Source organism: Rutidosis leptorrhynchoides, chromosome 4, assembly GCF_046630445.1.
Source record: "Rutidosis leptorrhynchoides isolate AG116_Rl617_1_P2 chromosome 4, CSIRO_AGI_Rlap_v1, whole genome shotgun sequence".
NCBI classification, from domain to species: domain Eukaryota; kingdom Viridiplantae; phylum Streptophyta; class Magnoliopsida; order Asterales; family Asteraceae; genus Rutidosis; species Rutidosis leptorrhynchoides.
In genome coordinates, this window is record NC_092336.1 from 131,817,184 (window position 1) to 131,832,863 (window position 15,680).

The following is a 15,680-nucleotide window of genomic DNA, read 5'->3' on the forward strand; positions in this document are numbered from 1 at the left end:
CCTTCCATACAGTGCTTCGAATGGTGCAGCTTTAATGCTCGCATGATAACTATTATTATATGAGAATTCTGCTAATGGTAAATACTTATCCCATCCGTTTCCAAAATCGATCACACATGCCCTGAGCATGTCTTCAAGAGTTTGAATTGTTCTTTCACTCTGCCCGTCAGTTTGCGGATGATATGCGGTGCTCATATCTAAACGAGTTCCTAGGGCCTCTTGTAGTGATTGCCAGAACTTTGATGTAAATCTACTATCCCGATCGGATATAATGGAAATAGGTATTCCATGCCTTGAAACTATTTCCTTTATATATAATCGTAATAATTTCTCCATTCTATCTGTTTCCTTTATAGGCAAGAAATGTGCAGATTTGGTAAGACGATCAACAATTACCCAAATGGTGTCATATCCCCAGGCAGTCTTTGGTAACTTCGTGATGAAATCCATGGTAATACCATCCCATTTCCATTCTGGGATTTCTGGTTGTTGAAGTAACCCTGACGGCTTCTGGTGTTCTGCTTTGACTTTGGAACAAGTTAAACACTCCCCAACATATGTTGCAACGTCTGTCTTTAAATTAGGCCACCAATAATGTGTTTTAAGATCTTGGTACATCTTTCCAACTCCAGGATGTATCGAATATCTTGTCTTATGTGCCTCATTCAATATCAACTTCCTTAATCCACCCAACTTCGGTACCCAAATACGATTTGCAAAATATCGAATTCCATCTTCCCACATAACGAGTTGCTTCTCATACTTCTTCATTATTTCATTTCCTTTCTTTAGTAAGTGCTTCTCGTTGAACTTCTTTGATTTGTGAGTTGAGATTCATGCGAATTTTTATGTTCATCGCTCGTACTCGAATTGGTTCTCGTTCCTTTCTGCTTAGTGCGTCAGCCACCACATTCGCTTTTCCGGGATGATAACGAATTTCACAATCATAGTCGTTTATCAGCTCGACCCACCTACGTTGCCTCATGTTCAACTGTTTCTGATCAAAAATATGTTGAAGACTTTTATGATCAGTAAACACAGTGCATTTAACCCCATACAAGTAGTGTCTCCATATCTTCAATGCAAACACGACTGCTCCCAGTTCTAGATCATGCGTCGTATAATTCCGCTCGTGAATCTTCAATTGTCGGGATGCGTATGCAATAACTTTCTTCCGTTGCATTAGAACGCAACCAAAACCTTGTCGTGAAGCATCACAATATATCTCAAAATCATCGTTCCCTTCAGGTAACGATAAAATAGGCGCCGTAGTTAACTTCTTCTTGAGTAATTGAAATGCACTCTCCTGCTCAAAGGTCCATTCGTACTTCTTCCCTTTTTGTGTTAACGATGTCAATGGTTTAGCTATTCGGGAAAAATCTTGAATAAACCTTCTATAATAACCGGCTAAACCTAAAAATTGGCGTATCTGCGTTGGTGTCTTAGGAGTCTCCCATTTTTCAATGGCCTCAATTTTTGCTGGATCAACCTGAATTCCTTTGCTACTAACAACGTGGCCAAGAAATTGCACTTCTTTCAACCAGAAAGCACATTTAGAAAATTTAGCATATAGCTGTTCTTTTCTCAACAACTCTAATATCAACCTTAAATGCTGCTCATGCTCTTGCTCACTCTTGGAATAGATAAGAATATCATCAATGAAAACGATAACAAACTTATCTAAATATGGACTACAAACTCGATTCATGAGGTCCATGAATACAGCTGGCGCATTCGTCAATCCAAACGGCATGACCAAAAATTCGTAATGACCATAACGTGTCCGAAAAGCAGTTTTCGGAATGTCCTCTTCTTTGACACGTAATTGATGATAGCCCGACCTTAGGTCAATTTTTCAGTACACACATGATCCTTGGAGTTGATCAAATAAGTCGTCAATTCTCGGTAGTGGATACCGATTTTTGATAGTTAACTTATTTAATTCACGATAATCTATACACATCCTAAAAGATCCATCTTTCTTTTTAACAAATAAAATCGGAGCTCCCCACGGTGAAGTACTTGGTCGTATGAATCCACGATCCAGTAATTCTTTTAACTGACTCTGAAGTTCTTTTAACTCGGACGGTGCAAGTCTATATGGAGCACGGGCAACTGGTGCAGCTCCTGGTACTAAATCTATTTGAAATTCTACAGATCTAAATGGAGGTAATCCCGGCAACTCTTCCGGAAAAACTTCAGGAAAATCTCTTGCCACAGGCACGTCGTTGATGCACTTCTCTTTTTCTTTCTTTTCGACTTTATTAACATGTGCTAGAATAGCATAACATCCCTTTTCTAAACACTTCTTGGCTTTCAAACAGCTAATGAGTTTTAGCTTTGAGTTACCCTTCTCTCCATAAATCATCACAGGCATTTTATCCTTACAAGGAATGCGAATTGCCTTCTTGGCACACACAACTTCAGCTCCTACTTTGGATATCCAGTCCATGCCGACTATTACATCAAAACTTCCTAATTCTACGAGTATCAAGTCAATTTTAAACGTTTCTCCGGCTAAATTTATTTTACAATCACGACAAATTTTATCGGCTTTAATTAGTTTACCATTAGCTAACTCAATCATGTACTTAGCATCTAGAGGTAATGATGAACAATTCAATTTAGCGTAAAAGCCTCTACTCACGTAACTTCTATCGGCACCAGTATCAAATATAATAGATGCGGATAAGTTATTAATGGTAAACGTACCCGTAACAAGCTCCGGGTCTTCACACGCCTCTCTAGCATTAATAACAAATGCTCTTCCATGTGCAGATCCATTATTCTTCTCTGGATTCGGACACTGGCTCTTATAGTGACCTTGTTTTCCACACCCATAACAAGTAATGGTAGCCAAAGCAGTTCTATTTGCATTGGTGGCAGGAGTCTTGGTACCATTTGTATTTGTAACGAGAGCCCTACAATCTTCAGCAAGATGACCCTTTCGATTACATTTGTTGCATACCACATTACAGTAGCCAGAGTGATGTTTGTGGCATCGGTTACATAAAGGATTTTGTCCTTTGTAACCAAAGCTTAAACCACTACCCGCACCTTGCGTGATTTCATGTTTCTTAAAAGATTGTTGTTGGTTACCTCGATCATAATTTCCATTCCACTTTCTTTTGTTACCTGATACCTTCACATCAGTATTGGATACTTTCTTATCCATGATGACCTGATCCATTAGCTCGTTTGCCATGGTTATAGCTTCATGAATTGTCTTAGGTTTCGATGCTGTAACATTTGCCTTGACCTTTTTGGGCAAACCATCTTTGTACATTTCAATCTTCCGTTCTTCGGTTGGAACCAATTCCGGACATAGCAAAACTAATTCCATGAATCGCTGATTGTAGTTGGTGATTTCAGTACCAACAACCTTCAGGCTTCGTAATTCATCTTCCAACTTCCTAACCTCGTTCCTTGGACAATACTCGTTGATTAACATTATTTTGAATTCTTCCCATGGAGTATCATAAGCTACATCTCCTCCTACAGCCTTCACATAATTTTTCCACCATGTGAGTGCACTATCTTGTAAAGTGCACGATGCATACTTGGTCATGTCCTTTTCAACACAACCACTGATTTTAAACACAGTCTCCATCTTTTCTATCCACCGGGTTAAATCGATCGGTCCTTCCGTTCCACTGAATGATGAGGGCTTGCAAGCTTGAAAAGTTTTGTAGGTGCATCCTACACGAGGATTTGGGTTAACTGCAGCAGCTCTTGCATCCTCGACCCATAACATTCTGTCGTTCACTCGCTGATTGATGAGTTCCTGGATTTCTTGTTCCGTCATTCGGTTCAATCGCGCCATAATCTTCAATAAGAATGAGAAAAAAAAATAATTATTCACATGGAATATTATAGATGTAGTATGTATTTACAGTACATCATAGCTTATTAATAATATGAACCAGTTATTATTATAAAAGCCTTTTCTTCTTATTAGCATTTTATAATTATATCTAGGGTAGTACCTACCCGTTAAAGTTCATACTTAATAGCTTAGTACGAAAATCAATTACTACCACCCAAATAATACTTAACCATGGAAAATTATTGCATTTCACACTTCACTATTTTACATATGCTTATCTTACATCGAACATTAAGCAAACCACACTAATAATATTATACAAAACATTATATGATCCCATGGTTTAATACTGCAGCGCATCGTTTGGTCTATTTTCTAGGACGTTTAGGTTCAAGGAATCGCTTAACGCTTATCCTGGCTGTCTGCCTATATTTTGGCTGTGGGACTGAAGAACTGGATGCCGGGATAGAACGAATAGGAATAGCGGGAATAGGGGTGGTAGTGTCTAGTGGAGTTGGTGCCACATCATCCTTACTAAACTCGGGATTTGAATTTTCTAATTCATTAGCCTTTCGTTTCTTTCCTAGTTCGAACTTGTCTTTCGTAATTTCCTGTATTTCTTCCTCGGGTTCACTTTCCTCCTCGGGTTCACTTTCCTCCTCGGGTTCACTTTCCGGGTTCCCTATAGTTGGTTCATCCGGAATTTGTGAGTCTTCCCCAAAGATATCATTTTCGTCATCGGATAGGTTAATGACTGGAACACCATCTGAAGATTCTGGTTCGGAGTCGCTGAATGTGATAACAAGTTTTGAGCCCGACATCTATCACACAACAACTAACCCATTAGTACTACATAATATTTACATATAAATTTTAACCAACAATGATAACCAATGGTTTTTAAATCAGACCCGGTCAAAGTCCAGACTTACTAATGTATCCTAACGACTTATCGGTTAGACACACTAATGCAAACCTGGTTCGCTAAGACCACCGCTCTGATACCACATGTCATAACCCGTCCTTAACCATAAGAACGAGTTAGATAACGTATGATTTCATTGCGAGGTATTGACCTCTATATGCGACATTTTTAAAAGAACAACTGCATTTATTTTACATTACAAACCATAACTCTTATTTTAATACAAGCTTTAGACAATAAAAAGATGATTATCGTTTAGCGATAATCTTAGACTTACAAACTTTACATGTGATGATAACAATACGATTTCTAGCATATTTTACATTACAAATCCTCCGATATGCAGTTTTATTTTTGACACAAATATGCATACTCAAGATCTTGTTTAAATTCAACATGTTGCAGCGGAAGCTTTTAGTTATCACCTGAGAATAGACATGTTTAAAATGTCAACATAAAGTTGGTGAGATATAGGTTTAATGCCGGCAGCAATATATATATAGACCACAAGATTTTCATATGTAAACATTTTAATAAAAATATTCTAAGTGGTTGAGCACTTGGTAACCATACTTAACATTTAATCACGTCGCATATTCCCTTTATTATGAAATCTTACTACACCGTACCAAGTGTAGTCACGAAACGAAGTACTGTGCAACCGTTGAATACTGGTCGTCCAGTCCGGTTGGGGTTGTCAGGCCCGATAGATCTACCAACAGGATTCGCGTTTACAATACCGCTGTAAATAGTAGTTACCAAGCTACAGGGAAGTATGCCAGTGGTACAATTCAACGTAGAATATATTTTTCAGTTACTTGTGTCCATATCGTAAAACATAAAATACATGTATTTTCATCCCGAAATACTTAGAGTTTAAAAGTGGGACTATATACTTACTTTTGCCTTGAAGATATATATATTTTGACTTGGTCTCCGATTGATATCACGAACCTATCCATATATAATATATCAATATATTTTCATTTTAAACAATCGTCACATATATATACTTATAATATTTTTAATGTCTTCTTAGTCCGTAGTTAGCAATTCAATTTTAATGGTTCATATTTAGGTGTTTAATAAATAAATAAAACCCCCCCTTGAAATAAATAAAACCCCATCGTATTTGTATTGGTCGGGATTAATCTTGACCCACGGTACCGGTGTTGTCAAATGACGTGTTGCGTACATAAAGTACCGGTGTTGTCAAATGACGTGTTGCGTACAATCATGGGATCTTATGATTAATCTTCTCGTATTGTTTACGGGTGATCCTGAAATATATAAAATTAAATTATGAGTACATATATATAAAATATCATGTTATTTTAGAAAGATGTAATTTATTTAATTTTTCTCCAATTATTTTCGTGGCTAAACTAGTTTTGGATATCCGATTTTGTTTTGGTCATAGTTTCTTCGTTACAACTCCGTTTTCGTTGGTTCAACTTGCCACTTCCTTGGATCGAGTCCCTCTTTAAGAATATGAACTGTAAATACCTTAGTTTGTATTCGAAATCACAGGTCATAGGTCAAACTTTGGTGAAACTTATGAAGTTAATCATTTTCCATCATGTAAACAACCTTAAATGATTATTTTTCTAAAAATACTTATACTTTGAGTTAAATCATGAAATTTTTATGTGTTAACATATTCATAAGAAATATCATTTTTCCAGAATATAAACCTCCAATTCAAAGTTCAAGATGGTTTTTATTTATCCAACCCAAAACAGCCCCCGGTTGTACTCCGACGTCGTAAATTCAGTTTTTAAGGTGTTCTTTGAAAAACCAAGTTTTACCTTGTTAAGTTAGCATATATTTATGATATATTACAGGTCTTGAAGTATTTTAAAAGTTAAGTTAGAAGGATCTATTTAGTTTGCAAACAAGTTTGAAATCATTCAAACTATGTTCTTGTTGTTAAAATTGTATACCATAAAATAAGATAGCTATATATATATGAATCGAATAAGGTTATGAACAAAGTTACTATCTCAAGTTACTTGGACAAGATTGATGTAAAATAGGAGTAAAAACCTAGAACCAAAAGAGTGGTGGAGTTGGATGAAAGATTGGAATTAAACTTGTGTTCTTGGAAGGATTCTTGAAGTATTTTTGTAAGGGTTTTCTTATGGTGTTTAAGTGATGTTCTTGAAGCTAGATTTTCATGGTGATAGGCTGAGATGGTTAAGGTGTTTAAGGGTTATGAAAGGGTGTTCCTAACTAGCAAAATGATGTAGCAAAGTTGAAGATGGATGGAGTATTTAAGGTGGTGGTGGTGGCGTGAATGATGAGGAACAAAGACATGATCTTTGTTGTATTTTTGTGTAATAATTCATGCATGCATCCAAACTCTAATTACCTCTCATCTAGGGCAGTAATAATGGCTAGTTAGGTGGTGATTTGATGTATATATACTAATAGTAAATACGTATAGAAGCTAGGTATGATACGAGTACATATACTCTAGATATACGTATAGAAATCTTGTGAAAAATGGAATGAGAATTCAAATATAGCTATCTTTTGTGAATACACTTATATTGTATTATGTATTTAAGTCCTTAAAAAGTGATTAAATACATTACATATACGATATATGTATAAACATTATAGGTCATAAGTATTTATGTCAAATAACGTTACGTATGATTATCGTTTTGAAAACTTAAGTTAGTAGTTTCAAAATATACTTATAACTTATTGTTATTAATACAAAATGAGATATTACAACATTCTTAGATCATGTTAAATATGTATATATACATATATATACACAAACGTATATTTATCATATGTTATATAGTTCGTGATATCATCGGTCAACTAGACGGTCAAACGTTGTGTAAAACTCTTTTCAAAACATAATTCTCAACAATTTGGATTGCTTATCATGTTGGTAAGTTTAATTTATGTAAATATTAATCTTATAAGTATAGAATGATCGAAAAAATGCGGGTCATTACACATAACATGTATGTGACGGATATAGGATGTGAACCACGTGCCGGTAGCATCGAGTGTGAACCACGTGCCGGTAGCACTATAAAGTGAGGTGTGAACCACGTGCCGGTAGCGTCAAAGTGTGAACCATGTGCCGGTAGCACTATAAAAGAGTGAGACTCAAATGCGTATGGTGTGAACCACGTGCCGGTAGCACCATGGCGTCATGGTTAACCATATTGTGTTGTGATCGTTTAGCATTATATATATATATATATATATATATATATATATATATATATATATATATATATATATATATATATATATATATATATATATATATATATATATATGGTGTTGAGTATATGCTAATGAGATTTGGTGTCAATGTACGACTTGTTGGTATTTCGGGTATGATTGACTTGCTATGTGAGTTACATGTTCGTGCGAGGTATTTGGTATTTGTGATTGCAAATAGATGGGTTATATATATGTATGTATAACTATTGCATTCACTAAGCATTGCTTACCCTCTCGTTGTTTACCATTTTTATAGGTTCCGGCTTGGACAAGGGTAAGGGCATACGGTTGGATTAGTTGTCTCCCGTTTGTGTTGACAGGGGGTGCTTTTGGGATAGCTTTTGAAGTGGCCTAACGTTTTGGGTAGTTTAGCCGCATACTATGCTCGAGTGTCGTTTGGATTATAAACTATCATTGTAGTGGGTTAAACTTGTATTAAACTTAATTAATGGCCTTCGAGCCTTTTGTAAACATTTAAATGGTTGTACGTTTAAATGGAACTTGTGGAATGGTTTACATATTTAATTGGTGCGTAAATGTGTATTGTATATTAAAAAAAATTTTATCGTATGGAATACGGGTTGGGTTGTTTCAGGAAGATTTATCGGTTTTCGAAAATGTTCGTTAGGACTATTCTCCCTCGTGGTGAATACTAGTATAATGCGAAGAGTCTATCTCTCCATTGAGAATTTAGATAAAAGATTTCCTTATACGGAAGTACGAGTGTAATGCAAGAGAAGTTTCCGCCTCGATGTGAGCATATCAAGCATGTTGTAGTTCGTCGATAAAACTGTGCGAAAACGAGATAGTATACACGTGTAACATGCGTCTGATGTTGAAAGAATTTGCCATTCATTTGGAAGCATAAATATGGTTCGACAATAATCGAAGATGTGTCCAGGGTATGGTTGTTATCAGTATTCTCGGAGTTTTCGGATGTTCAAACAAGAAAAATGAAGTCATGTACATGGCACATGGTGGTGATTAGGTTGATCGAGTCCAATCACCATCACGAGTCATTAGAACTTTGGTATGACTTACCGTAATATAACCACGTTGATCGAGTGTCGTTATATTACGCTAACTCATACCTCCATTCCCACATCACTCCATAGATTCAAGTTCGTGTAATCGTGAAAATTTAAAATGAACAAAGTGTAACGATGTCTCTAACGTGACTCGTATTGAATTGAAAGAATTAGTGGAACTCTAAAGAAGCGTTCCCCGAGGGAGGTGTATAAATGATTGTTCACGTCAATGCGGTTCAAGTCAAACAATAATGTATTCTGGTACGAGAAGTGTAACGAATCATGATAACGAAAAGTACGCAACCGTAGTGATAAATAGTGATGAAGATACTCACCTACAGTAGTGATGGTAGTAACAAGAAGTGGTAGATAGTAAGGAACACCGGTGTGACACCGATAGTAAGTTGAAACGGTGGCGAATAACAATCTGGGAGACATAGTTACCGAACAAGTATGACTAATGAAGTCCTCGTCGTCCTTACGCATATGAATCTTAAGTTTACGTGTGTTACCCGAAAGTTGCAGAATACGAGTTCGTATGATGAAAGTTTGGTACCACTAAGAAGTTTGTTTAAGAGTGATTCAAGTATAATGCATAAGTAGTCAAGTAAGTGCTATCTATAGCAAAGGTATGTCAGAATGCAATGGCTAACTATCCGGTTGTAGTCTAGATTCACTAATGCGTCCTAACGACTCTGTCAGACACACTAACGCATATCCTAGTTCCCTACAACCAACGCTCTGATACCATCTGTAATGACCTGACAAAATCTCCATTGACGGTGCCGTTAACCTAGGTCCCGTTGTGTGGTCATAGTCCCTAAATGAGACTCATTTGACCAAAATTATGTCGCATTCATTTGAAAAGTACAAGACTTACAAAGTTTAGTTTACCAAACGGATCGACAACAAGTTTAAGTTTACAAAGTATAATGTATAAATGAAATAAACTTGCGACATAATATAAGTTGAAAGTCACGGTTGCTATAAATAGCGTAAGTATGTAAACAATATGTTTGAATCCAAAGGTGCTATCACTAGCGTATGCATGTATGTATGCTTGACTCCAAGCAAGAAATCAGAGTGTATGCATGTATGCTTGACCCCAAGCAAGTATGAGTGTACGCGGAAGCATGTATCAAATAGCCATGTATGAACCTGAGAAACATATAGAAAACTGTCAACGAAAAACGTTGGTGAAATCATAGGTGTATTTGTAAACGTTGTTTTTGAACCACAAGATTTAGTATTCCCATAACGTTGATTATCAAAATCGTTTGCATTCCAAAAGTATTGTTCGCGAGCACCCAATTATCAAGACTTAACGTATCCTTCCATAGAACACCATCACAATAGTGTTAGAACATACACTATTTCTCAAAAATATATTTCATTCGTAGACGGTAGCGAACCATCCGAAATGAGGGTTTGTCAAACCCGTATGGCCACACAATATAAGTTCTCGCTTACACCCTGCAAGTGTAACTAATGATAATCGAATTGAGGATTTTTGTTCTAACTCGCTGTGGAATGTTTGTTTCATCGTACTTGTGTTCAAAGTATAAAAGTAAGTAGTACAAAATGTAACAAAGTATATGTTTCTCAGCCCACAATTTAAAAGTATAAAAAGTTGTTGAAAAGGTGGGACTATGATCTCACCTCGAGTGCACGAGTATAAATGTACTTCACAAAGTAAACGTATGCATGATAGTTGCTTAGCCATGATCTAAACAAGTAAGTTGTATCAATTAACCGGTTACGACACAAGGTCGGGCGAAATGTGTTCAATTAGTCCTATGGCTCGTTACGACTCGAATATATAGCATGTGAGTTACGTTATCAAGTTTCATGCAAGAATCAAGCATAAAAGCATGTTAGAACGATTGCATAAATGTTTGGTTTAGTTTGAATAAAAGTCAAACTTGGTCAAAGTCAACGAAAAAGTCAACACGTTCGGTTCGGGTCCCGAACTATTTTTCTAAGCTTAGAAGTCATGTATAAGCATGTTGGCCAAGTTTCATATCAATCGGGGGTGCATAGCATAGCTAGAATTAAACGAAAAATGACGTTTTTGGGCAGTCTACCTCAGATGCGCCGCATCCAAGGCAGATGCACCGCATCTGCATCTGTTTCAGCAATTTCTGGGCAGTTTAACACTTAGACGATTTCAACTTCAAACGATCATAACTTATGAACCGTAAACATTCAAAACACTTATCTTATATCGTTGGAAAGGTAATTTAACAAGGAATACAACTAAACACATTTCATGAATCAAATCCATCATTAACAACAATGAAAACCTCAATAAATGATCGTTAAATGTTCAAAATCGAAGTTTCAAGTTCATAAAACGCATTTCTTGACTCGGGAATCCAATTTACACATACGATACGCTGTTTTGAAGGTAATGAAACATACAATACAACTAAACACTTACTAACAACGTTTCATGGCATTCAAATCATCAAAAGTCCATTTTAAGAGCTATCAAACCCTAACCAAAACTCACAAAATCAATATTCATGTGTTTGAAGTTTTCTTAATCAACCTATACATCAAAACGAAGCTAGTGATACTAGTAACACAATTAAAACATGAACTTTAACAATTTAACAATATTTAATCACCCAAAACTCAAGATTAAGTACACCCATTTCAAATGTTCAAACTAGTTACTCAAAATAACAAATCGAGCAAACAAAACATGTATTCATGTTATACTTGAGCCATAGACACTAATTAACACCATTTCAAGTATATAAAACGAATTTAGAGAAATCTAGTGTTTTTAGAAATTTATCCAAACTTGATGAAATTGGTACCAAAATGTAGAGGATGAAGAGAGGATCACGAAAATATAATTTGTTTTGATGTTTGCTTCTTGATTCGGATTTGGATGATGAATTAATGGAGAAGATGAAAATGGTGTTCTTGAGTTTGAGAGGATAAGGGATGAGGAGGTGGAAGTATCAAATGAATGGGTGGTGGAAAGTGGGTTGACTAGTTGACCTAGTCAACTAGTTTGCCCACTTGGCAACTTCGGTCCCTCGAGTTTAAAGCGGATGCGGGAATTAACCAAACAAGTATTTTAAAAATGCTCGAGTAAACTAGTGATGTTATAATTAAATAACAAGAATATTAAGAACATTAGTCACCGAAAAATACGATTTTAAATAACGAAAGGTATTATTTTTAAAAAAAAAGGGTGTTAAAAATAAATTTAACGGAAAAACGCGGGATGTTACACTCTTGATGAAACAGTTTATATGTATCAACCTTATGGTTTTCGAGACCCTTCCAAACCGGATCATGTCTGCTTATTAAAACGATCTCTGTAGGGGTTAAAGCAAGCGCCTCGGGCTTGGTATCAACGGTTTGCCACTTTTGCTTCATTGATAGGATTTCATAACAGCAGCTCGGATCATTCTCTTTTTATTTACACTAATGGTAATGATACTGCTTATCTTCTACTTTACGTGGATGATATTATTTTAGTGACATCTTCTACCAAGCTTCGTACAACACTCATGTCCTCTTTTGCACGTGAATTTTCCATGAAAGATTTGGGGGATCTTAACTACTTTCTCGGGATCTCAGTCACTCGAAATACTCATGGTCTATTTTTAAGTCAGGAAAAGTATGCAGAGGACATCATCATTCGAGCTGGAATGACAACTTGCAAAACCGTTAAAACGCCGGTTGATACGAATGGTAAAATCAGTGGTACGCAAGGTCCATCATATTCTGATCCAACCGAATTTAGAAGTCTAGCTGGCGCCTTACAATACTTGACGTTTACGAGACCCGATATCTCCTATGCGGTTCAACAAATCTGTCTCCATATGCATGATCCGAAAGAGTGTCATATGCAAGCTTTACGTCGTATCATTCGTTATGTGCGTGGTACTCTCTCTCACGGCTTACAGCTCACTCGAAGCTCCATCTCCTCCTTAGTCTCTTACACGGACGCTGATTGGGGTGGGTGTCCTGATACACGTCGTTCGACATCCGGTTATTGTGTTTTTCTCGGGGGTAATTTAGTATCGTGGTCTGCTAAACGCCAACCTACTGTTTCCCGTTCTAGTGCCGAAGCCGAATATCGAGGTGTTGCAAATGTTGTGTCTGAATCATGTTGGCTACGCAATCTTTTGTTAGAACTCCATTGTCCGGTGTCCAAGGCTACTATTGTTTTTTGTGATAATGTTAGTGCGATTTTTCTTTCCGGCAATCCAGTGCAACATCAACGAACGAAGCATATAGAGATGGATATTCACTTTGTTCGTGAAAAAGTCGCCAGAGGGCAAGTACGTGTTCTTCATGTTCCAACACAGTTTCAAATTGCAGACATATTTACCAAGGGGTTACCTCGTGCCTTGTTTGAAGAATTTCGGAACAGTTTAAACGTCCGCTCGCTCTCCCGCTCAAACTGAGGGAGTGTATTAGCCGATACATATCGTTGACATATTGTATCATATCCTGTCTATATTTAGCTTAGCACATATATAGCAACTAACCTATAGTCAAACGATTATATTTAGCAAAGATAGGAAATCCCTGAATTGCAGGATCGGTTGTTAAGCTATTGATAGGATCTCGTGTATATTTATAGGCGATGACAATTCATTGTACATCATTCAAGCAATATTCATTTACTTACACCTGTCCAACAGCTCAAATTTTGTGCTTGTGGTTTTTCGTGCGTATGGCCTTTTCAAGTCGCGTTTCGCATTCCTTAAGTTCCAAATATATTTTTTTCAACTCCAAAAGAATACCTCAAACCATCTCACGTTTTACATGTACTCCACACTCTCTGAATTCGTGTAACGTATCAATGGTTCGAAAACAGTTTCAACATAGTAATCCAATCCCTAAAATGAATGTTTGATCATGCTAAAATCACCAACGGTATTGCTACGAATTTTAAAATAAAAATCTAGACATCTAAAATTATGTATACATGTAAAAAATGAAAATGTTGGGGTGCAGGGGGTAGATAGGAAAATGATTACGGAGTGGTGGCCAAGAAATTGACGTCTACAGCCGGAGACAAGTAACACGCTGGACCAACGAGCTTCTAGCTCAGTGGTACCCGATGCCTTTGATCCCTGGGCCCACAGTGGGGGAAGCTTTGACACAAGGAAGGCGCAAGTTCGATTCTCAGTCTGGGCGCTCCGCATGGAATTATTTCTCCTCCGGGGGGAATTTGTGAAGTGTTTTCGGGGGTCTAGCTAGCTGGGGTAAAAATTGCTCTTGCCGCCACTGTGGGTACTGGGAGGAGGTACTTTTCCGGCACAGGTCTCTTTCGGGGTGGGATTGGTGGGTGCTACGGCACACAGGGTTAGCGTGTCCCCGCCATATATACACGTTTTGACACAAGTAACACGCTGGATGTCAGGAAAGCAGTGCACGTCTCTCCGACAATAATATTACTGTATTATTGCAGTGAAAAAGTACTTTTCTTTGTTGTAAATCCTCAGAAATTGTTTGCTCATTCACCTCTTTTTGTTTGCTTCTTTTCATACTCTATATTGACCCCACCATTGCATTTATTAAACAAAACATCTAAAAAAAGAGGATGATTCTCACACACACTTTTTTGATCCTCACACACCAATTGAGTATTATTAGAAGAGTAAAATGTTAAAATAGGTGTGTGAGGAACAAAAAAATGTGTGTGAGAATCATCCCCCTAAAAAAAATAGGACTCGCTATAACCTTAAGTATCTTACAATCTTCTCAGCAACATTATGTGTTTGGTGTATGGTCAGACGTTGAAATTATCGATCATTTGTTACTATTTTGCAAGTGGTTATCGTGTATTTGGTCGGATTTATTTCGATAGTGAAACATTCGTTGGGTCATCTCGAGATCTATTGTTTTTTTTTTTTTTAAAAGCCATCTCCAGATCTATTGTGGACTTTTCCTTTTATTGGTATTACGAGATGGGCATTAAGGCGGCACGATTTTGGAAGTTGATCGGGCCCGCTACCATTTGGGCCATATGGATGGCGAGGAACGATTTTATTTTTAATGACAAATTCAAATGCCGATCCAACGTCGTAAGGAACATGAAGTTGAAGGTTTATCTTTTGGCGTCTAATCTCAAATTCGTGCACAGACTACAAGCATATGGGTGGAAGAATAATCCTTTTTTACTATGCCAATTTTCTTTCAACTCTAGCTCAAGTGCAATTTTCTTACTGTCGAGTACTTTTGATTGTATTCATCCTTGTAATGTTTCCGATACCCTTCATTAGTTTGATGAAGCTATCGTGTTTATTAATATAATCATCTTTTTCACCCAAAAAAAAATATATATATAACCTTAAGTACAACCGTTGTACTAAAATTCAATTGTCAACCATGTGACAATTGGTATAAGACCACTCCCAATTATGATACCCTTCATCGACTTTCTTTTAGCTTCACATCAGTTTTTCTCTCTCCTCATTCCTCACCACTTCCTCTCATAACACATTATTGTCAACCATGACATATTTCCTCAATTTTATTATTTATTACTATTATTATTTAAATTGATATAATGATATTTATCAACACTTTTATTAAGAAACACAAATACGGTTACATTTTTTTGTTAAAAAAAACGACATAAACTTGAACATAAATTAAAAATTACATA

The 15,680-nt window shown here is 36.6% G+C and overlaps 1 protein-coding gene across 1 annotated transcript; it reads left to right on the forward strand.

Moving 5' to 3' along the window:
• The first annotated feature begins 12,564 nt into the window (after positions 1-12,564).
• Positions 12,565-13,467, forward strand: LOC139841006 (uncharacterized mitochondrial protein AtMg00810-like). Its single transcript, XM_071831243.1, has one exon. The coding sequence runs from the start codon at positions 12,565-12,567 to the stop codon at positions 13,465-13,467; it is 903 nt and encodes a 300-aa protein (XP_071687344.1).
• Positions 13,468-15,680: the final 2,213 nt, after the last annotated feature.